General features: G+C 45.0%; 1 protein-coding gene and 1 long non-coding RNA gene across 3 annotated transcripts in view; one reads left to right on the top strand and one right to left on the bottom strand.

Moving 5' to 3' along the window:
- The window catches only part of LOC108636722, a 29,422-nt gene extending 17,150 nt beyond the window's left edge, over positions 1–12,272 (top strand). Inside the window, exon 2 of the long non-coding RNA XR_001918527.1 lies at positions 12,056–12,272. This is a non-coding gene — a long non-coding RNA (uncharacterized LOC108636722). The remainder of the gene's footprint in view (positions 1–12,055) is intronic.
- The window catches only part of TRAF3IP2 (TRAF3 interacting protein 2), a 45,289-nt gene extending 20,306 nt beyond the window's left edge, over positions 1–24,983 (bottom strand). The window contains exons 1-2 of one of the 2 annotated variants that reach the window (XM_005684565.3): positions 24,515–24,983; positions 11,014–11,844 (exon numbers count right to left, since the gene is read on the bottom strand). In XM_005684565.3, the coding sequence (XP_005684622.2) occupies positions 11,014–11,836 (823 nt within the window). In that variant the 5' untranslated portion in view covers positions 11,837–11,844; positions 24,515–24,983. Of the gene's footprint in view, positions 1–11,013; positions 11,872–24,514 lie in introns of those variants that run through there. The other variant, XM_018053057.1, reaches the window with a different exon arrangement.

Here is a 25,204-nt window from a genome sequence, read left to right as displayed (position 1 = left end):
CTCATGATAGCTATAGAATCACTACTTGCTCATTTCCTTCCCTGGACATACCTCCCCTCCACACACATACACCAGTCCCTCTTTGCTGCTGTTCAGTTGTTAAGTCATGTCTGACTCTTTGTGACCCCATGGACTGTAGCATGCCAGGCTCCTCTGTCCTCTACTATCTCCCAGAGTTTGCTCAGATTCATGCCCATTGAGTCAGTGATGTTATCTACCAACTCATCCTCTGCCGCCCCCTTCTCCTTTCTCCTTCAGTCTTTCCCAGCATCAGGGTCTTTTCCAATGAGTTGGCTCTTTGCATCAGGTGGCCAAAGTATTGGAACTTCAGCCTCAGTATCAGTGCTTCCAATGAATATTCAGGATTGATTTCCTTTAAGATTGACTGGTTTGATCTCCTTGCAGTCCAGTTCAGTTCAGTTCAGTCGCTCAGTCGTGTCCGACTCTTTGTGACCCCATGAAGCGCAGCATGCCAGGCCTCCCTGCCAATCACCAACTCCCAGAGTTTACCCAAACTCATGTCCATTGAGTCAGTGATGCCATTTAACCATCTCATCCTCTGTTGTCCCCTTTTCCTCCTGCTTTCAATCTTTCCCAACATCAGGGGCTTTTCAAATGAGTCAGCACTTCACATCAGGTGGCCAAAATACTGGAGTTTCAGCTTTAACATCAGTCCTTACAATGAACACGCAGGACCGATTTCCCTTGGGATGGACTGGTTGGATCTCCTTGCAGTCCAAGGGACTCTCAGGAGTCTTCTCCAACACCACAGTTTAAAAGCATCAATTCTTTGGTGCTCAGCCCTCTTTATAGTCCAACTCTCACATCCATACATGACCACTGGAAAAACCATAGCCTTGTCTAGACAGACGTTTGTTGACAAAGTAATGTCTCTGCTTTTTAATATACTGTCCCGGTTGGTCATAACTTTCCTTCCAAGGAGTAAGCGTCTCTTAATTTCATGGCTGCAATCACCATCTGCAGTTATTTTGGAGCTCCAAATATAAAGTCAGCCACTGTTTCTTCTGTTTCCCCATCTATTTGCCATGAAGTGATGGGACTGGATGCCATGATCTTAGTTTTCTGAAAGTTGAGCTTTAAGCCAACTTTTTCACTCTCCTCTTTCACTTTTACCAAGAGGTTCTTTATTTCTTCTTCACTTTCTGTCATAAGGGTGGTGTTATTTGCATATCTGAGGTTTCTGATATTTCTCCTGGCAATTTTGATTCCAGCTTGTGCTTCATCCAGCCCAGCGTTTCTCATGATATACTCTGCATATAAGGGACCCTCAAGAGTCTCCTCCAGCACCACAGATTGAAAGCATCAATTCTTCAGCACTCAGCCTTCTTTGTGGTCCAACTCTCACATCGGTATGAGACTTCTGGAAAAACCATAGCTTTGACTAGATGGACCTTGGTTGGCAAAGCGATGTCTCTGCTTTTTAATGTGCTGTCTATGTTTGTCACAGCTTTCCTTCCAAGGAGCAGTGTCTTTTAATTTCATGACTATAATGACCAGTGCAATGATTTTGGAGCCCAAGGGGGAAAAAATATGTCGCTGCTTCCACTTTTTCCCCTTCTATTTGCCACAAAGTTACGGGAATGGATGCCATGATCCTTGTTTTTTGAATGCTGAGTTTCAAGTCAGCTTTTTCAATCCCTCTTAGGAAGAAGTAAATGAATGAAAACTTGGCTCATATCCCTGGGAAGTAGCCAAGCAGTTGGCAACACCTCACAACTGTGTCAGTCCTCTCTTGCTAAAGGCCATGTGCACTTGGGGCCAGGCAGTTAGAAGAGGGCAGGTCTTCGAGCAAAGCCAGTCTTCGCATCAACTTATATGAATTTCTAACCTGGGAGAAAGTTAGCCCCAGCCAGGCCCAGGAGTAACAGAATCCCAAAGGATTAAAGGCAACCAGGCTGACCCAGTGAGAGAAGAGAAGTGAGGGCCAGAGGAGGGATTCAAGGAACCCAGGAAGGGTGGGAGAGGAAGGCTCTGAGGGAACTGTCCAGATCCAACGGGGCTCGAGTGTGGGAAGTCTGAGAGGCTGGATGCATGTTGGGGTGAGCTCAGCCTGTAGAAGGACTGGAGAGAGGCATGTATAACCCTGCAAAAAGAGCCATGTGGATTCCCCCACGAGCATGTCCTGGGGATCCAAGTATTGCCACCTCTGCCCAAGTAAGAACTTGGATGATCAAGCAGGCATAGCTAGTTAGGGCAAGAAGGAACCTTGATATTCAAAAGATCTTTACTGTTCTTTATTCTTCTTCTGATTACAAAAGTGCTAACCAATTTGCCTGTCGTTTAGGTAGGATACTTGCAGGGAAGTAGGGTAAAACAAAACTTGCAAGTGAGCTAGAAATAACAGAAGAAGCAGGTCAGCAGCACCAGGATGTGGAGGGTGAGAATGTGGTTAAGATTTTTATTGGTTTGCTAAGTAGCCAAGAACTGTCTAGAGGAATATGGCCTCAAGTACAGAAGACTAATAATATGTGTGTTCATTAGTGTGGCCACTACCGGGTCCCCACTGTGTGGGCTCAGGAAACGTGACTGGTGACCCTGGAAATGTGCCCCAGCCAGTCTTTCAAGCTTGGTCAGATTCCCTGGACTTAGTCTATTGTCTGCTTTGACCCATGACACCAGGTCATGCTTCCTCTGGCAAAACTGACCACATCCCTCTGAATACAGCTTGTCTTGTGGCCCTGACCATGACCCTTGCCCTGCTCTTGCTTAGGCCTGGTCATGATATTTGGGGCTTAAGGAAGGGGAAGAGGATAAAAGGATCTGCCTGGGCCTACCCGCTGGCTGACAAAGACCAGGACTTGGATGGCATCTCTAAGAATGGGGAGACAGGACCACAGAGACCCCTATGATCTAGAACAAGATAAAACAAGGTTTTGTTTTTATGGCCATCCTGGGTCAGGTCAGATAAGTTCCAAGGGGTCCACCTCACCAGCTGGAGTTTCAGGGCTATAGGCCTGGTCTCTCTTGCTGCTCTTTGCCCCAGTTGTTGTTCAGTCACTAAGTCTTGTCTGACTCTTTGAGACCCCATGGACTATAGCCCTTCAGGCTTCTCTGTCCCCAGGATTTCCCAGACAAGAATACTGCAGTGGGTTGCCATTCCCTTCTCCAGGGGACTTCCTGACCTAGGGATTGAACCTATATCTCCTGCATTGGCAGGCGGATTCTTCACCACTGAGCCACCAGGAAAGGCCCTTTCCCAGCTAGAACAGAGCAAAAAGTGCCAATGCCATCAGGTCATTAGGCAAGGGCTAGCCATGTTTTTGGAGAAGGCAATGGCAACTCACTCCAGTGCTCTTGCCTGGAGAATCCCATGGACGGAGGAGCCTGGTGGGCTGCAGTCCATGGGGTCACTAGGAGTCGGACTAGACTGAGAAACTTCACTTTCACTTTTCACTTTCATGCATTGGAGAAGGAAATGGCAACCCACTCCGGTGTTCTTGCCTGGAGAATCCCAGGGACGGGGGAGCCTGGTGGGCTGCCGTCTATGGGGTCACACAGAGTTGGACACGACTGAAGCAACTTAGCAGCAGCAGCAGCCATGTTTTTAGGTGAGTCTTGTATGGACAGACCCTTTGCAAAGCTAGCTATAGACACAGCCCTTCAGAGATTTCCTATTGCATTTAAAATCCACCTTGCATGAATGGGCTCCCTGCCCTTCTTGATTTTATCTCCTACTATACTCTCAAAAGTCCAGCAAGCCCTAGCTACCCTGGCTGTCTTTCTTCATCTTGAACGCCTAGCTGGTCCCCACCTCTGGGAGCCTGAGTCTGCCATCCCCTCCGCTCAGAGGGTTTTGCCCTGTATCTTTACAGATCACCTTCTTGACATTCAGGGCTCAGCTGCGATATCATCTGTTCACCAGTTACTTATCCCATCTCATCACTTTACTTTCTTCCTAGCACTTTTCATGTTTGTGTAAGTAAGCATGACTCCTACTTGTCAACTTCTTGCCTGCCTTGCCTACTAGACTCTAAGCTTTGTAAAAGTACGCACTGTGTCTGTTTGCCACCACATCTTAAAGCACAGTGCCAGTACCTGGGGGATGCTCAGCCTATGAATGAAGACTGAAAGAGACAAAGTCAACTTCATACATACGCACAACAAGCAACGCCATGTGGGATGGCACAATCTGCCTGCTAGGTCTTGGGTCTTCTAGGGAGTCTATTTCTCATCTGCTGTCCATCTGGGGTATTTTTCAGTGTCTCCTTTGGAGGTAGAAAGAAGAAAGATAAGGCAAAAGAGGAGCAACTTTGCTAGTGGCCTTGAAAGTTTTTAATGCTTGGAGCCATTCTTGCTTCCCATATCCATTAATAAATGCCTAATAAGGTTTTATTTGCTTTAAAAGGACTACCAAGCTCTAATCATAGGGTTTGTTTCTTTTCCAGAAAGTGTATGTTAGTGCTGTTAATCAAAAGCCTTTGAAGCAAGGTCATATGATTTCAAACAGATTATTTCTCGCACAACATGTTTTTGTCTCATAGCAACAAATCATATCATTAAAATCACTAAGGCATGAGGACTAAGTGTTTGATTAGCTGTAACTCTTGTTTCTGAAATGGCCACCTGTGATAAAATCTTACAATGGTTTATGTGAGCAGATGAAAATGATCCACCTCAATTTTAAAATTAGGGTACTGACAAAATAGTTCTCTATGCTGTCTTTTGATTGTTTAAAACAAAGAAATATTGAATATTAGAGGGTCAATTAAAAATCAGATTTCCTTAGTGGAACTTGACTGGTTCCACTGGAATTTGGCTGGTTGTGTGAAGAAGTTGAGAAAAAAAATCTACATTTTCAGATAAATGAACGTCTTTTCATTGCTCCAGTTTTGATAGTTTCCTTCTACTATTTTGACCAAGGCTTGCTAGTTTAGTTGGGTATGGTATATGTAATAATGGCTAATATTTCCTGAGTACTTGTTACATGCCAAGTACTGTTCTAAATTCCTTATTCAGGATTATAGAGTTTAATTTTTTGCTTTCCTGAAGATGAAGTTAAACTGAGTAAAAAATCCAAATCCCATATCACAGTCCTTGCCTCCTTCATTTTCTAGCATCATTCTCTCACTCCTCACTCTGCTGTGTCTCCATTCACTTGCTTTCAGTACATTAACAATACTAAAGTCCTTGCTTCCTGGACCTTCTCATCCTTTAGATTTCAGCTCAAATGTGTCTTCCTCAGAGAGGCCTCCTCTCACCATGCTGTTAATGCTTGCTCTGACACCTGGCTATTTTCTTTATAATGTGTACTCTTTGTTATTTTGTTTGCTGATTTCTACTTATCAGTAGACTTATCTCCAGTAGACTATGAACTCCACAAAGACAGGGTGTTGTATTCACTACTGTACACCCAGTGCCTAGCATAGAACTGGGCAAATATTTGGATAAATTGATGAACAAATGAGCAGGTCTGTTTCTAAATCCTAGGGACCTCCTTTCTTTCCCCTGCCCTCCCATAAGACAAGTGAAGAGATGGCCTTTCAAAGGCTTGAGATCACAAAGCCTCTACTCATAATTAGGGAATCACTTCTTTTTCTAGGAAGCAGGGAACAGATTTCTTTTTATTCATTCAACAAATATTACTGAACTTCTATGGCGAGGCATGCGATGACTAGAGATAAATAGGCTATAGTTCTCCTGAGCTGCTCAAAATAAATCAGGAGAGAAAGAGAAAATCTGTTTGTCTGTGGATGTCTGTTTTGAAACATAAACCCACACTAGTCAGCGTATGAGTAGGAGACACGCAAGCCAGCAGCCACCTACACGGTAGACTTAGGAACCTCTCCCCAAGATATCTCCCCCAGAGACTTGTGCTCTGCGCCTAGAATTCCATCAAGAAGATGGAGACTAGAAGGTGGTGGGGGATGTGATAGACAAGTGATTTGTTAGCAGAGTAACTCCTAGATTCTGATGCAGTGTTCATCACCGAACAAAAATACAAATCTTGCACAATCATGCATGGGTGCCCAGAACTGTATGTTACTCGTCAATCTTATGATCCTCTTGGCTTGAGTTACACACGGTCTTCGTGTTACTGGGCTTTGACCACTTGGAATTTGTAAACCAAATCCTAAACGAGGTTTTCCACTTATCAGTGAAAACATTCAACATTTTTCTTCCTTATTAAGAATGATATTAAAAGAATTTATGAGGGAGAAAGTAAAATATGATTTTCAAGTTGTCAAAAAAAAAAAAAAACATGATGATATAACACAGTTTAGCCAGGAAGACAAGATGGCCAACATAAACTGTTACAGGAACTCCCCCAGCTGTAAACAGCTGTAGTTCCTGAAAGGGACTGCCTTTCTTTATCATCTCTTCCATCTGCTTTGTTTTTTCCTTACTTTTAACTGCGCATGCATTCTAGCACACAAATAATCATGTTTGGGGGTCTATACGAGCAATAGTGGGCATGTGTCCACGGGTTTATTTTATTCAGTCTCTTTGGCATAGAAAGCAAGAATTTTACAGTAAGATAAGAGCACTTTAGACTTAATACATTCTTTTTTTTTTTTTTCCAATTTATTTGCGTCAAGGGTTTTATTTGATTGCAGAGCCATGACCTCCATTCCGGTGACCTTCAGAGGAAGGATTTTGAGGCAGTAAGAGGCTGACTTCTCCGGGGAATGATGGGGAAGGAAAGAAATAGACTTTTCCACTTTTTGTTTTCACCTACTTTGATAACTTTTTTTTTACAGGAAAACAGTGACTAGTAACCAATGTGCTTTAACTTGCAGGGGCTAAGCTGTGCCATTTGCATGATGAGCATTTATTTATATTTTCGCTAGCAGATGAGGAAGTAATGCTCTTCTAAAGCCAAGTAGAATCATGTAGCCATGGTTTCCAACTGCAAGAGCATTGCTTAGGTGAACAGCTCTTTTAAAGAGGTTTTGTTGGCAATTAAGTGCAGTGATACCCCTGACACGAAACGGAGCATTTGTACACCTGCTTTGAATGCTTAAAATCTGTGCCAGTGAGAGGGATCTAGAAGCAGAGGGGCACTCTACAGGGCTGGGCTGCAGGATCTATTTAAATAACAGCAATAATAACTAAGAGCTGCTAGTTATCGATAGCTTACTACAAGCCAACCACTTTCCTAGTGTCTTTAATACATTATCTCATTTAATCCTCATAGCAACCTTCTTGGGAGCCACTGCTATCGGAGGCTTCAGAAATATTCTGGGTTTGCAGTGCCCTGAGGGCAAAATATTAGCACTGGTTTTCCCAGGTAAAATCAGCCCAACCCTGACCCTCCTTCCCTGTAATTAGGGGCCCCTGGAGGTTAGGGCCAAGGCACACGCGGGGTGATTTAGGGTGAGCCCACATGTTCTCATTTCCATTTTCTCTTTTCTTTTTAACTTTTACTTACATTATAAAAGTAATCCCTAAAAAAAAAGCAATGTCTGTTTGCTATAACAAATTTAACAAAAGTATAGAGAGTTAGAAGAAAAATCTCCCTGTCTCTCCTAACTCTTTATTCCCCTCCCCGTCACGATCACTGTTAGTGGTTGTGGCCATCTTCCAGTCTTTTTCATGCTGTTTTTAAACATATATAGTTAAAAAAAATAGCACGTATGGGATCCACATAGCATGCTTCTTTAGTCTTTTTTATGTCAGAGTGTAGTAACAGGGACCTAATAGTCTATTGTATAAATAAATCACAACTTATTTACAATAATTTATATCCTTTATAACATAATTTGATAATTATTTATAATAATTTCCCCTTATTGATAGGCATTTTAGATTTTTTATTCTTACTCTAATGCAATAATTCTTTAATAAACGTACTCATTCATGTATTTTTACACGCTAATTGAATGTGTCTATAGAATAGATTCTTACAAGTGAGATGCTGGACCAAATAGAACACGTTTAAAATTTTGATAGTGAAATTGCCTCCTGGAAGACTGTACCAATTTATACTCCTATCAAGAGTAGATGGAGGCTTCCCTGGTGGCTCAGTAAAGAATCTGCCTGCTAATGCAGGAGACACGGGTTCGATCCCAGATCTGGGAAGATCCCTCATGCCTCAGAGCAACCCATGACTATTGAGCCTGTACTCTAGAATCTGGGAGCTGCAACTACGGAAGCCTGCGTGCGTTAGAACCTGTGCTCCACAACAAGAGAAGCCACCGCAACGAGAAGCCCGTGCGCGGCAACTAGAGAGCAGTCTCTGCTTACTGCAACTAGAGAAAAGCCCTAGCATAGCAACTAAGACCCAGCGCAGCTAAACATAAACAGATAAAATCACAAAATATACAAAAAAACAAAACCCAAGAGTAGATGGGAATGTTCATTTCCCCATAATCCCACTAACACTAGATATTGTCCCAGGTTTTTATTTTTGTGTATCTGATTAGGAAAAATATATATTTAAAATTTTTGCATTTCTTAAATTCAGTAACATGAAGCTGGGTTTCATACACTTATTGGCTGTGTATACACCTTCCGTGAATTAGTCCCTTCTCCTGTCCCAGTTTTCTCCTCTCTGCCTTTCATCGCTTGCCTTCACTCCCAGGATCCTAAGACCCCCCCCTTTCCTCTCCAAGTCAATAGAAGGATATAATACAGAGAACAAGGGGAGGCAATCTGGATAAAGAAAGCAGGTGTTACAGACTATGAGTATTCCCAGCGGGCGTGTTTGCATTTTAACAGAGCCTGCCCTGGGAGGGCAGTGCTTACCTCCAAGGACTAGATTGCTAATGATGACATTTCAGGGTTCAACAGGAAAAATATCTTCAAGTGGGAAGATCTTTCTGGGACCCTCAAATGATAATAGTCCACGCTTTCTCTGCCTATCACAATGAGGCTTTCTCTTGCTAGTGGCTTAAGGCAACTGCTTGGAACTTAGTATCACAAAGCCCTTGATGAAGTATTCATACGTTCACACATTAATCTAAGGAATTAACCAGAAATGCAGATAAAAGCATAGGTACATGATGTATCGTATAATTGCTTATTGGATTAGAAATGGGAAACTAAAATATCCAACAACAGAAAATAGCTTAAAAACAACTTGATAGATCCATCGGATGAAATACTATGCAACATTTTGAAACAATGCTAGAAAATTGTACTGAAGTTATTTTAATATCATATTAAATATACACATGCAAAAAACCCCAGTAAATATGTCAAACCCCAATAAGGAATTGTATTTGGGTGATAGAAACATGAATTAGGCTTTTGGGCATATTTAAGTTTTGAAAGTGAACAAATATTATGATCAGAAAAATTACCTTTAAATGCAGAGAGTAGAACCTTAAAAAAAAAAAAAAGTATTGTGGGATTCCTTTTTAACCTAAAAATCATTGAGAAAAAAAATGCAAATCCTGACCCTGCCAAGGTTCAGTGATTTGTGCTTAAGGAGCTTCACCAGCACACTCACCCTGTTCCTGAACTTGGAGCACCAGTGGTGTTCTTGCTTCACAGTCAGCTGACCGCCCAGCATCCAACACCAACACCAGAGTCCCAGTTGTAGATCTCAGGGGCTCTTTCTCCCAAAGCCCTGCAGCTGCCTCATCTCTTAGCCTCACTCTTAACTCACATTCATTCTTCCCTGTTTTCTTTCAGGCATCATCTAAGTTAAATTCCTTTACCTCACATTTTCTTTCTCTGAACTATGAGTTACCCTGCTGCTGAATTTGCTTTAGGAAGCTTTATATTAAATGTACATGTATAAATGAATAAATTGTGATTGATTATAGGATTCGTGATTATTTCCATAATTATTTTAAAGCTAGGCATCAGATTTGGTCAGACTCTTCAAACTGTTTTTGATATGGTATTTATTTGCTAAGAAAAATATTGCATCTCCCAGCCTCTCAGCCAGTGTTTCATCTGTAAAGCCCTATTGCTATTTTCCAGCAGCCTCATGGAGACTTGACATCAAGAACTGTAATGGACCTTCTATCTCAGTCTAAGAGTTTATCACTTTCAGAGATGCTTACTGTCCTGATGCATTTCATTCGTTCATTGGACATAATTTGTTGAGAGTCTTGTATGATATTGGTCACTGTGCTAAATGCTGGGGAATTATGGATTGAAAATATACAATTTGCTGATGTGAAAAGCTTACAGTCTGACAAGAGAAGTAAAAAAGGCCCAAAGGAGATGCCACACTGGCATTAGGTGTGCCAGGCAGAGCATAAGGAAACAGAGAGCCTGAAGAAGGGAGTGATCTGGGGAGGCTGTCAGTGGGACACCTGAGCTAAGTCTTAAAAGATGTATGTAGCGATGGCTACATACACTACCCTTCAATGAATGAGGAAGGGCAAACTTTACAGAATACACATTAGAACTTGAGAAAACAGCTAAAAGGTATAGAACTGGTTCAAATGTATACAAGAAGGGGAAAAATCTTAGGTAGACAGAAGAATGTGGACAATGCAGGAGTCTATGAAAGAGCTCGACATGTTAGGGGGCTGCCAGTCCTTGAGTGTGGCTGGATCGTAGGGTAGGTGTGGATGGTTCAACCTCCAAAGGGCTTTAAGCAACAGAAATACAGGAATGATGGGACCTTCATGTAATGCCATGAATTTGAATGCTCAATGACATTCTGGGCACCTTCTGATTTTTTTGACTGAAGGCAAAAAAATTCAGAGATTTTTCTCTGGAAAATCTAAGGTGGAGAACAAGCATGTAAGGAATGCCCAAGAATTTGGACAACAAAAATTTCTAGAAGTCATTTGGGATGGCTCCCTGCCTCTAGCTAAGTTTCACTTCAGCTACCCTAGAGAGCAGTCTGTTTTCTTCTTAACGTTTCCTAGAGAGGCAGGTTCCAAGTGATACAGGCTCTGGGCCAAGATAAAGCATATTTCTAAAGCCCCTTGCAAATCCAAACACACATGGAGGGCCCCATAGGAAGCAGAATGCCCTCCCTGCCTTCTGACCTGCCTGTACTTGTCTAGCGATGCGAGACACTGACACGAGACTCCCGTTTACTCAGTTACCTGGGCCACGACATCCAGAGGAGAGCAACTCACTTACATGGCACCTGGCGGTCAGGGTCTCCAGGACAATAGTAGTGATAGTTCCACTGAGCTTCCCCGGAGGGCTCGGGGGGCAGCATCCGTGCACACGCTGGGTATCTCTGAGGTTCATACTGATGGAACTCCCTGGATCTGAGAGGTCTGGGGAGGTCCTGGAGGTAACACACGGAGGTGAGGGGTAGGGGCCTTTCCAGTTGCCTGATGCCCAGGATGTCCTGCGGCTGTGAATCATACCCCGTGTCTATTGTAGGTGGGTCTGGGGCTGCTCGGCTCCGGTGGGGCCGGGGCACCATCTCCTGGCTACCACTCTGGGGGGCTGCTGAGGCATTAGGTACACTTTGGTCGGATTTTTCAGAGTCATGGCCGGTGTCGGGGGAAGTTGCTGAAAGCCAAGATCCCAGCCATTGACTACGTTTTTCCGTAACGGAAAACTGGTGCTCCTGGGGGAAGGCTCCAGCCACAGACTGAGTCTCGGGCTCCCCGGCTGCACAGGAGCCTGAGGGGAAGTCTTTGCTGGGATCCAGGTGTCTCCTCCACAAGCTGTCTTCACTCTCTGCCAAGACTTTGGCGCGCAGGCAGGTGACCCTCGGGGACACAGGCTGCTGGAGATTTGATAGTTGCAGGGGCGGGTGAGCCTGAGGAAAGTCTATGGAGGAAGACTGAGCAGTCGGGGATGCAGACAAGTTGTTAGGCGCCGCGTTCCTTGCATCTGGAGCAGGCGGTTCTGACTCCTCTGCCAGGGAATATTCTGAGAGGGGTTTCAGCAACTGACTGGGGTATGGTTCCGATTCATCCACCTCCACAGGAATGCTTCGGTTCATTCTAGTGTCTGGAACAAGAGAAAACATGCCACAACCTCAGGAGTCAGGTCAGTTCTTGAAGTCCCCACTTCATGACCTTAAGGGACCCCATTCAAGATGTGGTTTAAACTAACAGTAGTGTGACACCAACGTGCTGGCAGAGCCCCCAGTCATGTAAAATCATTTGCTTATCCTCCAGGGAAAGGCACTAAGACTTATTAAGATCATTTTTTCTGGAAGGCTATTCAAAGCATGTGACTGGACCATCGTGTGGTAGAAGTCATACACCAGCAAGGGGAAGACACAGATGAAAACCAATGGCCAGTTTCCGAGGAAAGAGAAATGATCAGAACGTGGATTGCTTCGTGTGTGTTTGGAATCCATGATGAAAGAAATATCAGTAACAGATGTGGAATGACCTCCAAAATACACTCTTAAGTGATTAAAAAAAAAAAAAGGCAAGATGCAGACCAATGTGTAAATGGTGCTGCTATTTTGTGGGAAAATATTAGAAGTAGGGAATGTGTGAGTATGTGTGTGTGTGTGTGTGTGCACATCTGCTGGTACACGTATAAAATGTGTATGGAGGATACATAAGACATTGGTGCATTGGTTGCCTCCGAGAATGGGGCTAAGCTGAGGGAGAGGAGGATGAGGGAGAATTTTCACCTTCTGAGCTTTTAAACTATTGCTCCATGTGACCTATTGCCTAATTTAAAAAGAAAGAAAGAAAAAAAGAATTTTAAAGCCCGAGTTTAAAAAGCACTGGAAAAAAGGTCATAGTGACATTTTCCAGTTACAGCTATAGGTTATTTGGAGGACTTAATTCCCTCTTGCATGATGCCTGCAAGACCATCTGGCCTGTGATGTAGCAGCTCCATGGGCAAGGCTCAATAAACTAGCCTTTAGCCCACAGCAGTCAGCCCATAGTCCAGGGAATACTGTTTTACCCATAGAAATAGAACTCTTAACCAGCATGACAGAATGGGAAGGAAAATTGGCCTCCCCTTATCATTAGATTGGTTGCAATGATGCCCCAGAATACTTAGGCTCCAGGGGAAGGAAGGAGGCAGGTCAGGGGAAAAGACGTCTCTGAAGTGAGGATGGGGAGCCAGAGCAGGGAGAGTGGGAGTGAAGGAGTCACAAGAAAAGACCCCAGCGGTTTGTTCCACGAGGGTCTCGTACATAACATTCCTCAAATGCCATACAGAGAAAAGGAGTGGTGCTGGTGGTTGGATCTTTAAATTCCTCTTTCATCCATGTAGAATTTCAACCACACTCACTCACTGAGGGCTTACTGTGCCCCAAGGCACGATGCCCATCAGTTCCTGCTCTAAGACAAGTCGGAAAAATAGGAATTCCCCTTCTCTTGAGCCTAGTACCCAACCCAATGGCAACATGACTGCATGCATTTTAAGTGACATGCTTTAGAAAATATTTTTATTTATTTGGCTGCCACTAGGTCTTAGCTGCGGCGTGTGGGGTCTAGTTCCCTGACAAGGACCAAGGTTGGAACCTGGGCCCCCTGCACTGGGAGCCTGGAGTCTTAGCCCCTGGACCACTAGGGAAGTCACATGCATTTTAAAACGCTGCCCCGCAGAGCAGAAGTGGGATCAGTGGTTTCCCACATTTTTCCTCCTGGCCTATAAATAGAGACGTCAGTTTGCTATGTGTGTTCAGTAGTGTCTGACTCTTTTGTGACTGTATGGACTGTAGCCCTGGATTGTGCGTGTGTGTGTGTGCGTGCACATCTGCTTGTACAGATGTGTATAAACATGTATGGAGGACACATGGGATTTCTCAGGCAAAAATACTGGAGTGGGTTGCCATTTCCTTCTGCAGGGGATCTTTCTGGACCAGGGGTTGAACCTGTCTCCTGCATTGCAGGCGGATCTTTTACCGCTTGACCCATCAGGAAATCCCCAGTTTTCCTTGCACTCCCTGCCAAATGAATGTCCGCTAACACTTCTCTGACCCTCACTTGGTATCAGACTTACCCATCTGCTCCAAACAACCTTCGTACCACTTTCTCAGAAGAGAAAAGTCCCTCAGGCTCCAAGTCCCCGCCAGCCTTCCCTCCATCCTTGCCGTGGGCTTTCTAGGTTGCTGTCTAGTCTGGGTGTGTTTCTGCCCCACGGCTCTGCAGAGAAGAGACCTCATCAACGAAACGGATTAGACCCTGGAAAAACACACACCTTTCCACTGATATCAGTTGATTAGACCTACCCAAAACACACATATTTCAACTACTGAGCATTTAAAAATGTTCACCATTGTTTTCCTTCCTTTCTCACAGTTTTTCTACAGCTCTGAAATTGGATATGCCATACAACATGCTCTTCAGCTGGTCAGAAAGCAAAAGTATTTTCCAAAGGACTGGCTGCATGTTACATAATCTTCAGCAAGCATCTGTGGACCCACAGCTGAATGATGGGGGTCGGGGAGGGGGACCGGGGAGAGGGTGGAGAAGCTGCCAGAGAACCAGCTAGCAAAAGAACTAAATGCTGCCGGCTATTTCTTGGTATGCGATTCATTTTCATTTTCTACACTTCAGGTACAATTGTTTATATTCTCCCTGGGTTTCAAATGTGAATGCCTTAGAAGTGCTTCCCTAAAACTTATAAAATTAAATTCAAAAAGTTGCAAATTCTCTTCCAGCTGAGGAGATTTCAAGGACTTGGAGGAAGCTAATAAAATGGGTGACAAGTGTGGTTGTCTCCGGAGTGTGGTCACATAACTGGAATTCTGAGGTCGTGTCCTAGGGAGGGGAATTCTAGATTTGAAACTGGTCTGAAAAAGAACAAGTGGTTCCTTGGATGACAGTGAATAAACCTGGCATGGCAATGAACAGCCTTTCAGGAAAACTATGGGATTAGTAATTTTTAACAAACACAGTGAACACTGATGTTTTAAATTTGTCACCACAAATATTCAAACAGCAAATGACTACTGATCCCTGTTGTGTGTCTGACACTGTGCTGTGAACCCCCTCTTCTGAAGCATAAGCTCAATTAAAATTATTTTACAGCTGATACCTACAAGTGACACATAACTCAAGAGGTCCAAAAGGGTATCTAGTAAAAGGTAAACAAAATTATTTCTGGAGACATAAAACATTATTCCTACCTTCAAGTGGTTTGTAATCTAGCCGAAGGTAAATGACTAGTACAGGAAATCACACTAATACAAACCGAGGGCCTTTGCACTTGTCATTTCTTCTTCTTCAAACACTCTTCCCCTACATATCTGTATGGCTTTCTTTTTCTTTTTTAAGTCTTTACTCAGCTCTCACTTTCTCCGTGAGGGCTCCTTGGTCACCCTCTAAAATTTTCACATGCTCCTCTCACTCCGTCTCCCTTTCCCTGCCTTATCCTTCTCTCAGCAATTGTCACCATTGTATATACTATAAGAGACATTATCAATTCTAATACCTACTACAATATTCCTTATGTGTTGTCTCTCCTCTCCCTCCAGGATGTAAGCTTCATGAGGGTGTGATTTTCGACTCTTCTGTTCACAACTGTATTCCCAGCATCTAGAATTATACCTGGTACCTAGCAGGCACTCAATAACTATTTGTTGAATGAATGAAGGACCAATGCCTGTTATAGAGAGGAGACAGATCCATGGAGCTGGAAGGATCCCTGACTGTGAGGAAGTCAGGTCCATGAAGGGTGACGGGGAGGATTTGGTGGGCCAAGTCCTCAAAGTTCTTGAAATTAGACCACATGGGTACCCTTCCCTCTTCCTCTCAAATATGTATTAAGCTCCACTAAGTGTCAGGCCCTGAGGCCAGGCCTGAAGAGGTCCCATCCACGACAGGGCTGACCTGAACCCTTGCTGGCAGCGTAACAGTGAGCCTACCCCGCAGCATGGTGGGGTATCTGCTCTCTCTGCTCAGACACGGGATACCTGGCCTCCTCCTACATCCTCAGCACAGGTGGGGCAGGCCTGCGGTCACCACAAGGGCCCCTCTGGCCCTAGACCTCAGCCAGAACTGACAGAACAACCCTGCCACCCTCCTGAGGGTGTCACGGAGAATACAACGCCACGTCAGAGGGCCATGAGCAGATCAGTGGGTTGGGTCGGAAGTGGCAGTTTTATTTTTTGGTCTTTAATGTCAATATTGTAATAAAAAAGATAACTAGACATTAAAAAAAATTAACTCAGTATCCCACCTCTCCTAACCATTTCCATTTCCCCTGTTTTATTCCAGACCTCTTCTATATGCTATCCAGGTGGTTGTATCCCTGGCACAGCCCATGTTCCCATCTTCCTCAGAGGGTGCAAATTGGCTTTAAGCAAAAAAGCCCTGTTTTGTAGCCATGATCTAGAGAAGTCTGTGACCCCAGGGGGACAGAAGACCTCCCAGTTAGAAGACCTCCCACCAATGAACCCCACTTGTGGTCGTGCTGTGGGCAGTCTCAGCTCATCAGCACAACACTGAGCTCACAAAGTCAGCAGTGGCTGAGGCTGTTGGGGAGGCAGGCAACAGACAAGTCTAGCTCATGGCTTCAGATCACTGGAGAAAGGGAGCGGCTGGCCAGCCATGGCCCTCAGAAGAGTTTCTGACTCAGAAGCGCTTTCTGAGGCTCACAATTCAGATGCCCAGGCCCCAGCCCTTGAGATTCTGAGGTAAGGCCAGGGAGCCCTTTTGTTTTTAAGTCCCACAGGTTGGAGAAGGAAATGGCAACCCACTCCAGTATTCTTGCCTGGAGAATCCCATGGACAGAGGAGCCTGGAGGGCTACAGTCCATGGGGTCGGACATGACTGAGCAACTAAACCACCACCACCACCAAGTCCCACAGGTAAATAGGTCCTCTCATGTTTTACTAAGGGAAGTGTCATCTGTATGATTTGGCCATGACTATTGGGATTTTTAAATCTAATGTCCTTGGACCTAGTAATTTCATTTCCAAGAATTTCCTCTATAGGGAGATGCACTTATTTTGTTAAAACAAAGAGGCTCTGAAGATAGGCAATGCAGCAAAGTTTGTAACAGCAAAGACTGCAACTGACTCACCCGTCCAAAAAGCTTCTGCTTTTTAAAAACTGTGTTTCAGCCTTGCAATGAATACTCCGCAACTTTTTGAAAAGACTGAGGAAGTGCTGTGTGAACTGATTTGGAACTATCTCCAAAATTTATCGTGAAGTTAAAAAAGGGAGGAGCAAAACAGTGTGTAGAGTATATGTTACCCTTTGTCCAATCTAAGTCTGTCTGTGCCCAGGCTGGGTGGTCAGAAAGCTGGAGCAGAGGGTGCCTCCAGGAAGGGAAGTGGGTGACTGGGAGTGGAGGCGGGCGGGAGACTTGCTTTTCAGAGCATTTTTTACCTTTTAAGTTTTGTACCAAGTGCCTGTATATCTACTTACAGGATAAAAAAGGGAAAGGAAACGCTCCACCAGTGATTCTGATGTCCACAAAGATTAAGAGTCAGTGAGAGAGAAGCACTGCTGACCACCCAGGGGAGAGTAAACTGTTCCTTTAAATACAGAAGACCATTCAGCAGAGGGTGAAGATGTTTGTCCGCAGTGGGGATGGGTGGACTTGGAGTGGCACGAGCTAGGAACGGAAGACTAGCTCCAGGTCCACGTGTGTGCTCGCTAAGTCGCTTCAGTCGTGTCCGAGTCTTTGTCACCCCATGGACTCTAGCCCGCCATGCTCCTCTGTCCATGGGATTCTCCAGGCAAGAGTAGTGGAGTGGGCTGCCATGCCCTCCTCCAGGGGATCTTCCCATTCCAGGGATCGAACCCAGGTCTCTTATGTCTACCTGCATTGGCAGGTGGGTTCTTTACCACTCATGCCGCCTGGAAAGCCGCTCCCTGCCGCCAGGTGCATACAACCAGGTGAACCAGTGATGCACGTGGGTCTGGTTCTTAATCTGATTGACTCAAGAGACAGCAGTTTTCCTTCTCTGGAATCTCACTGCCCTTTGGACTGTGAGCTGTGGTTCTAGCCCTTAGATTCTGACCAGCATCTTTCTTCAAATCTGTCAGTTTTTCTGTCCCAGTCTCTCTGGCTTCCTCTCTGCTTTCTCTCCTTCCTGAGTAGCCCGGTTTGCAGATAATTATCAAGACATCAGCAGCTTTGACATCCCCTGTGGCAATGCTCCCTGGTGTCCCATTCATAGAATTTCCCATTCATTCATTCTGTCTGTCTGTCTGTCTGTCTGTCTGTCTCTCTCTCTCTCTCTCGTTGCCTCTAAGTCTTTGCTCACGTCTGTTCCCAGCAACCTTTCTTTCCTCCAGCACATTCTGCCTCCAATTATCAGTCTGTCTGATCTCATAGTCCCACCTTTCTCCTCTCATAGTTCATCCAAAACTTCTCTTCCTCCCATCATGTCTGCCTGTCTTTCTGCAGGTCTGTTAGATTAGACCCTAACCCTGCTGGGCATAGAACACAAGTCTCTTTCAGCACACACCTTCAGATCTGATGTCCATGTTCACAGTTAACTATGGCTTCTGCCATCCAGACAGGCTTATCCTGAATCAATACATATTTCTATGATGTGGAAAATATGCGGGACTTAGATGTACAGGATCTAGAGTCAAGCTCCCTATGATTGGATTCTTTCTCTGCTAGTGGCATGATTGAAGCTGAAACTCCAATACTTTGGCCACCTGATGCGAAGAGCTAACTCATTTGAAAAGATCCTGATGCTGGGAAAGATTGAAGGCGGGAGGAGAAGGGGACGACAGAGGATGAAATTGTTGAATGGCATCATCGACTCAATGGACATGAGTTTGGGTAAACTCCAGGAATTAGTGATGGACAGGGAGGCCTGGCGTGCTGCGGTTCATGGGGTCGCAAGAGTTGGACACGACTGAGCGACTGAACTAAACTGAAGTGGCAGGATCAGATGTGTGATCTTGAGAAAATTATTGAACTTCTCTGGGCCTCATTTTTCTCATCTGTAAAGTGTGTGGAGGGGAGATAACAGCATTTGCCCCACAGGAGGGTATTGCGAGGATAAAAGAAGAGGTGTAAATAAAGTGCTGACTGTGGAGTCTGGCCCATATCAAGCTCTCAAAAAACAACGGTTATTTTGTTATTATCTTTACAACAAACAGTTGGCTTTGGAACTGTTTTTCTAGACCATGCTTGCTTGTTTTATACTTGGATGCTAAAACTATTACATAAACCTGGCGTGCTGTAGTCATGGGGTTGCAAAGAGATGCCACTTAGTGACCGAACAACAACAAAGTGTATGGAGTCTGTGTCTTTTTAACCAACATGTGTATTTTCGGCAGATTCGGTGTACGTCATCTCATCTGGTCCTGAAACAGCTGGGTCAGAGGAGGGATATGTGGTATCACTACCATTCCTACTATAGAGAGCCTTAGGCACGGCTTTTTCAAAGTCACAGCCAATTCCAGCCTATAGATCTCCAAACTCTTTCCGTTAAACCACATCGATCAGACACTGGCAAACCTTTTCTGTAAAGAACCAGACAGTAAACAGTTCATACCCTGTGGACCACAAACTGTCTTTGTCTCATACTTTCTTTTTAGTTAGCTCATTTGTACACAACCCTTTAAAAATATAAATTCTTAGCAATAGGCAGGTATAGAAATAGACCATAGGCCACCTACAGCTCAAGGGTTTTAGTTTATCAACCTCTGATACACATTTTACTGATATATCAATATAAACTTAATGAAATGGATATACTTAAGAAAGCCAACCCTTCCTAACAATGATTGTTAATATCTGTCAAATGTTTCCTACAGGTCAAATATTGTTCCAGGTGTTTTGGATGTATTACCTTATCCTCACAGACACCCTATTCGTAGGCACTCTGTCAGCCCTATTTTAGGAATGGGGAAACCAAACACAAGGAGGTTAAGTAACTTTCTCAAGGCCACAGAGCTAGTAAAGAGCAGAGCCAGGGTTCACATCCAGGCAGTTCAGCACCAGAGCCTGTGCACCGAATCCTCTTGATTCTTGGTTGGAAGCATGGACTTGCACAGCTTTTGGAGGCAGCAGAGAAAGGGGATGGCAGGAACTGAGTAAACCTTAGAAGCTTCTGGAATAAATAGGTTTCAGAACCATTCACCTTGAAGCTAAGGAGGCGTGGATACCTGCCACCTGTGTTTTATGAAGAATGGCCAGGCTGGAAACCTGTGATGGCTTTCCTTCATGCCACTACAATAGAGGATATGGGTGAGACTGCCGAGGCATCTTGATTTGAGAAAAGCACTTGATTGGATCTCATTAAATTTTAATCATAAACTGAATTCAAAATAAATTGAAAACTTGTTGACAGAGCACAAACAAAGGGTGATGATAAATGGCGATGCATCTAGAGAAGGGATATTTTCCAGGGGACGCCTCTGAGGCAAGGACGGATGGGATTTAATGAAGGTGTTATGTCCCTGGAAGAAGACAAATAGCAGAGCAAGAAGCAGAGGAAGGGCAGGAGTGAGCAGCCTGAGTAATTAATAACCCACATTACTAGCTCCTAAATGATCAAGTCTTGCTGTTACCAACTGCTTGGATTTTTTTTTAAAGCATTCTTTGGGTCAACCATAGGGTTGAAAGGCCCTAGAGACACATAGCATGAATATTTTGGGGGGATATATTAATAAATATATAAATTTACAGCTAGGAAGAGCCTCAGATCCAATTTGGATCAGATCTTTGCAATCACAGATTCTCAAGGTCTTACTTCATTCTCCAGGGAGTAATTTTTTTTTCATAAGTGTCTGAAAGTTCTGGATTAAAAAAAACAACAACAAAACTTTAAACTCATTAACATTCTTCATTTACTACCCAAATGCATGCAAACTTTCCCAACGTCAGTTGGCTTAGTGGAAGTTGGTTTTGAGTGAACTGTGTGGCTCAGGTTCAAATTCCAGTGAGTAAATATTTCCAAGTTTACTTGCAGAATTTCCCAGACAGAGAAGTTCTTCCACTTAGTTTGCCAGAGGACTGGAAGCAGTGGTGAGCCCTGGAGATGGGGGAACGTTTACTGGCCCTTGTAGGTGTCCTGCACAGTACAGCTCACAGCAGGCTGAAGGCAGTGCAGCGTGACCTGACCTGATTACAAGTTCGCCCTGGAACTCCTCTGAGCTGCTTAACTGGCTGACGGGGCTAGTGGAATGGACTGACTCCACCGTGCTGGAAGCTGGTAAAAACCGTTTAGAGAACAACCTCAAACCAGCCCATGGGTTCTTTTGTTTGTTTGTTTCAGATACGGTTTCTCTAAACACACATTTGTGATTCTTAATTCAGTCCAGACCCCAGAGTGAAGGAGAAGAAAGTGCAGAAAGGAAAGAATCCGGAGAGGGAGAAGAAGGGATGGAAAGGAGGAAAGGAAAATGGAAGAGAAGCCAGAAGAGTGGGAAACTCTGAAGGAAAAGTTAAAAAACTTTGTCCTTTACTGGTGGAGGACAAAGGCTCACTTAAATTGTGATTTTGACGTGTTGCTGGGTAAGACGGGGGGCAGCCGGAAGGGGAGGGAGAGAATGAGTGCAGGTAGAAGGCAAGAGTGTTGGAGGGGGGCTGCTGAGCCTGGGAGAGTCGGGCCAACAGCACAGAGGAGGGAGGGTGATGGCAGGCAGACCTGGGAACCCCGCCTGGGAGAGGAAGAAGGAAAAACAGGGAGGTGGGAAAAGCCAAGTTCCCATCATCACTGGAGGAGCTGCCCAGACCTCAGCCAGCCTGGGTCTTCAGGGTGAAGGAAGGGCGTCATGCGGGCTGGGGCTCCCTTCGGTCCCAAGCGACTTGATCTCAGCTGCCTTGTCAGGAAATCACTCCAGACTGGCGCAGCTTCGCAGGTCACGAGGGGGATGAAAGCTCACCTTCCTCCCACAGCCAGTTTATAGCTTCAAGTCTCCAGGAAGTTCTGTGTGTATACACACATATACACACACATGCACACAAACACACTTGCATACACACATGCACAGAGGCACAGAGCGAGCTTAACTCTCAGGCATCAACGCACATGTGGGTGAGTAGGAGGCCTGCTGGGCAAGAGACGCAAAGAATGCCGAATGTCTGAGGGAGAGGGACAGCCTGGGCTTCAAGAACTAAAAATACCTTGGTGACAATGCACTAGGAGAAACATAAGGGGCCCGGGGGATAGCTGCTTGACTCTGATCCTCAGATGCTTTCTCACGGAAGGACTGCAGGGTTGTTTTGATAAGGAAATATGATCAAACATTAGGGGTCATTTCATTGGATCTGAAAGGAATTTAAAGTTTAATATGCCTCATCTGTATGCTCTTTTTTTCCCATGCAGCAGTTGCCTGCAATTCATATGTGTTTTGAAAGGCTAATCGAAAATTGTCTGTCGTGGAAAAATGATCCGAATTCAGGATATTTCCAAGATTTCAACTCTTCAAAACATAGACTTAATTTAGGCAAACTACCCTCATAGCTGATCTTTCTGAGTGCCTGCAACTATGATTCTGAATTTCTGCAGTTATGACTGCCTTCTTATTTTCAGAGCATTTGAAAGTCACTAGCTCCTTAATTTTGAGAAGCAGGCTTAAATATTTTCCATCTTTGAACCCTCCCAAAGTGAGTATCCTGAGTTAACCGTTTTCTCCCCAACACGCCCAGACTTCACGCTTAGTCAGCTCACCCCAAGCACCGAGCGAAGCAGGGGCCGCTCCATCACAAATGACACAAGATGAAGAATGTCTGTGGGTGGTCTTTCTGGGTCAAAGCTTGGCTGGCAGCAAACTACAGTTGGCTTGATTTCAGATAATGGTGCATGTTATTTGAAAATAAAAATCAGTAACGCATCACAGGTGAAACATCTTGAAATTCCTGTCCTCTCATCCCAGGATGAGAGAGATAGCTATCTGAAAGCATGATGAGGACCATAGCAGGGCCTTCATATTCCACAGAAGCAGCTGAGCAAAACCAAAAGCCCTGAGTCAGCCCATCCCACTCAGCCAGGGCCTGTGTGAACTGTATGGAGGGAGAGAATTAGCTCAAAAGAAACAACGATTTCTTTTTTTAAACAAAGTATTGGTTTGGAAAAGGTTAAGAATTCAGGGTGTTTACCATCTAATAATGTGTCTGATCCTAGTCATCACCCTTACATGGTATCAGGATGTGCCTCAGAGCTTCCTTTCACCTCCCATTAAAGGCCCCACACAAAGTGACTGGTCTAGCCAAGGAGTCATTTCCAGCTCCAGCTAAGTCAGTAACACAGCCTTTTGGAGCCAGGCCTGTGTGCCAGCTCTCTGGCGCTGCCTGGACTCTGTGGGCAAGTGCACAGGCCATTTCTTCCTGGGTAACCCAAATGGGACATAAACTAATTCAAGAAACCCCCTGTGTTCTCCTATTTAACTAGAGTCAAAAATAATATCTAAATTCCAGGCAGCTCTCCCACAGAGCCATGCGGCTGCCCAGTACCCTCCTCTACCCACCCCCAGCCTTTCACCCAGGCTAAGGCTTCACCTTTTATAGATGAGTGAAACGAATCAGAGCAGTTTATGTGGAAGAAACCTGAGCGCCCCTGAGGTGTCTGATAGTATTCTGAGTGCTAGAGGGTAAAGAAGGATTAAGTCCTTTTCCTCCAGGGACTATCTAGTAGGATAGGTAAGATTCATATATTTGAATCATCAGTAAAAAAAACACATATCTTCTGAGACCGCCCACTATGGCTGCCCCTCTGGGATTGTCATCACCGTCGCCTTATTTTCTTAGAAGTGAATTTCAACATAATCTTAGCTCACCACCCCCATCCACATTTTATTGATGAAGAAATCCAGGCCCGAGTCAAAAAAAAAAAAAAAAGTAAATTGCCTAAGTTACAGAGTTGCAATGGCAACCCACTCCAGTGTTCTTGCCTGGAGAATCCCAGGGAGCCTGGTGGGCTGCCGCCTATGGGGTCGCACAGAGTCGGACGCGACTGAAACGACTTAGCAGCAGCAGCAGCACAGAGTCAGCAAGCAGAGAAGGGAGAATCTGAAACCAAGTTTCAGGTCCTCTGTTTTTATTATTTCTTTTCCTGTTCATTTAAAAATATCCCCCCATACTAAGAGACCATCTTGAACTTGACAGTCACATGAAGCTTGATAAGCTTCTAAGAGCAAATAATAGCACTTCTCTCCCTGTTTTTTCCTGAAGGCTCAGGCCGGCTGCCTGTGCCAGCAAATGCCTGGGTGGTATGGGAGGGTGGAGGGCTGGGGCAGAGGGGCTGGCAGAGCCACGGCCAGCACGGAACAGGGCTGGACTTCCTGGCTCAAGAACAGGGTGTTGGTTTTTCCCCTGAGTGAAAGAGGGATCAAGAAAACTCGGGAGTTCTCCTTCCACCTCTGCCACTGATGCATCGTGGGGCTGGAAGCCAAACTCTTCATTTTTTATTTCCCCGGATCCCTCCCTGGAGAAGGGGGGTGAGGGAGGGAGAGGGGGGGACGTCTTCTTCATCAAAACTTGTGGGGACACTAAGTCCTCAAACACAGGGGTGTGTGTGTGGGTGTGGATGTCTATTCCTCAAAGAGTTAATCTTCGCTCTCCCGTCTGAAATACTAAACCACTGGCCCTGTCTCACAGCCGACACGTAGCTGTCATGTTCTAAGCTGGAGTTGTCTCTGTACACGAACCAACAAATGAAAGGTGGGGAGAGGCAGGCGGAGGAAAGTGAGACGGCACTTTCGGTAAAGGAGAAAACATTGTTTTGGAAAATGGATCAGAAGTTAAGAAGTAAGATTGGTCAGGTGACAACTGAACCACTTACCTTAGAGCCGCCAAGGACAGACAGACCGGCCACGGGTGGTCACGCTCTCTCCTTCTCGGGGTCTCTCTACCTTGGGTTGCTCCAGGCCTCCCTGCACCCTCTCCCGGCCCAGGTAAGCCGTGGAACAGGCTCCGAAGCAGGAAGTGGAAGCTGTATGCAAATTTCTACCGAGGCTAGGAAGCCTCTGCTCAAAAATCTCCCTGTGGGCAGTGAATCAACAGCCGCTGAGAAGTCACTTTACTTCTTAAAACAGAAACCTTCATTCACTAGAAAAGGCCACTAGCCAATTAGGCTGCTTTTTTTTTTTTTCCCATCACCCAGCTAAGTAACTGCTGAGGAATGTTCCCTGAACCTCAGGGTTGTCGAAGCACCCAGGCCTGAGACGGTGCCCGGGGAGGGTTGGTAAGATGGGTTACTCATTAGCAGCTCCAGAGCAGGAAACGGGTGGGGCAGATCGTGGGGAGGAGTATGGAGCAAAACTTCTTACTGTCTCTAACTGTATTTACTGCTCTTAATCACAAAGGGGGAACTCACTGCCCATTCCCCGACCCCACCCCAACCACCCCAACACACACATTCCTTACCCCATCCACAGGCATGAAAAAGTGACTATTTTTAAGAAAACACACACACACACAGTCTTCCTCTGGCTGCATTTTTCATGTCCTCGAGTTCATTTCTTCATCTTTC

This window comes from Capra hircus, chromosome 9 (genome assembly GCF_001704415.2).
Source record: "Capra hircus breed San Clemente chromosome 9, ASM170441v1, whole genome shotgun sequence".
Lineage (NCBI taxonomy): Eukaryota > Metazoa > Chordata > Mammalia > Artiodactyla > Bovidae > Capra > Capra hircus.
This window is presented reverse-complemented; position numbering and strand designations above follow the sequence as displayed.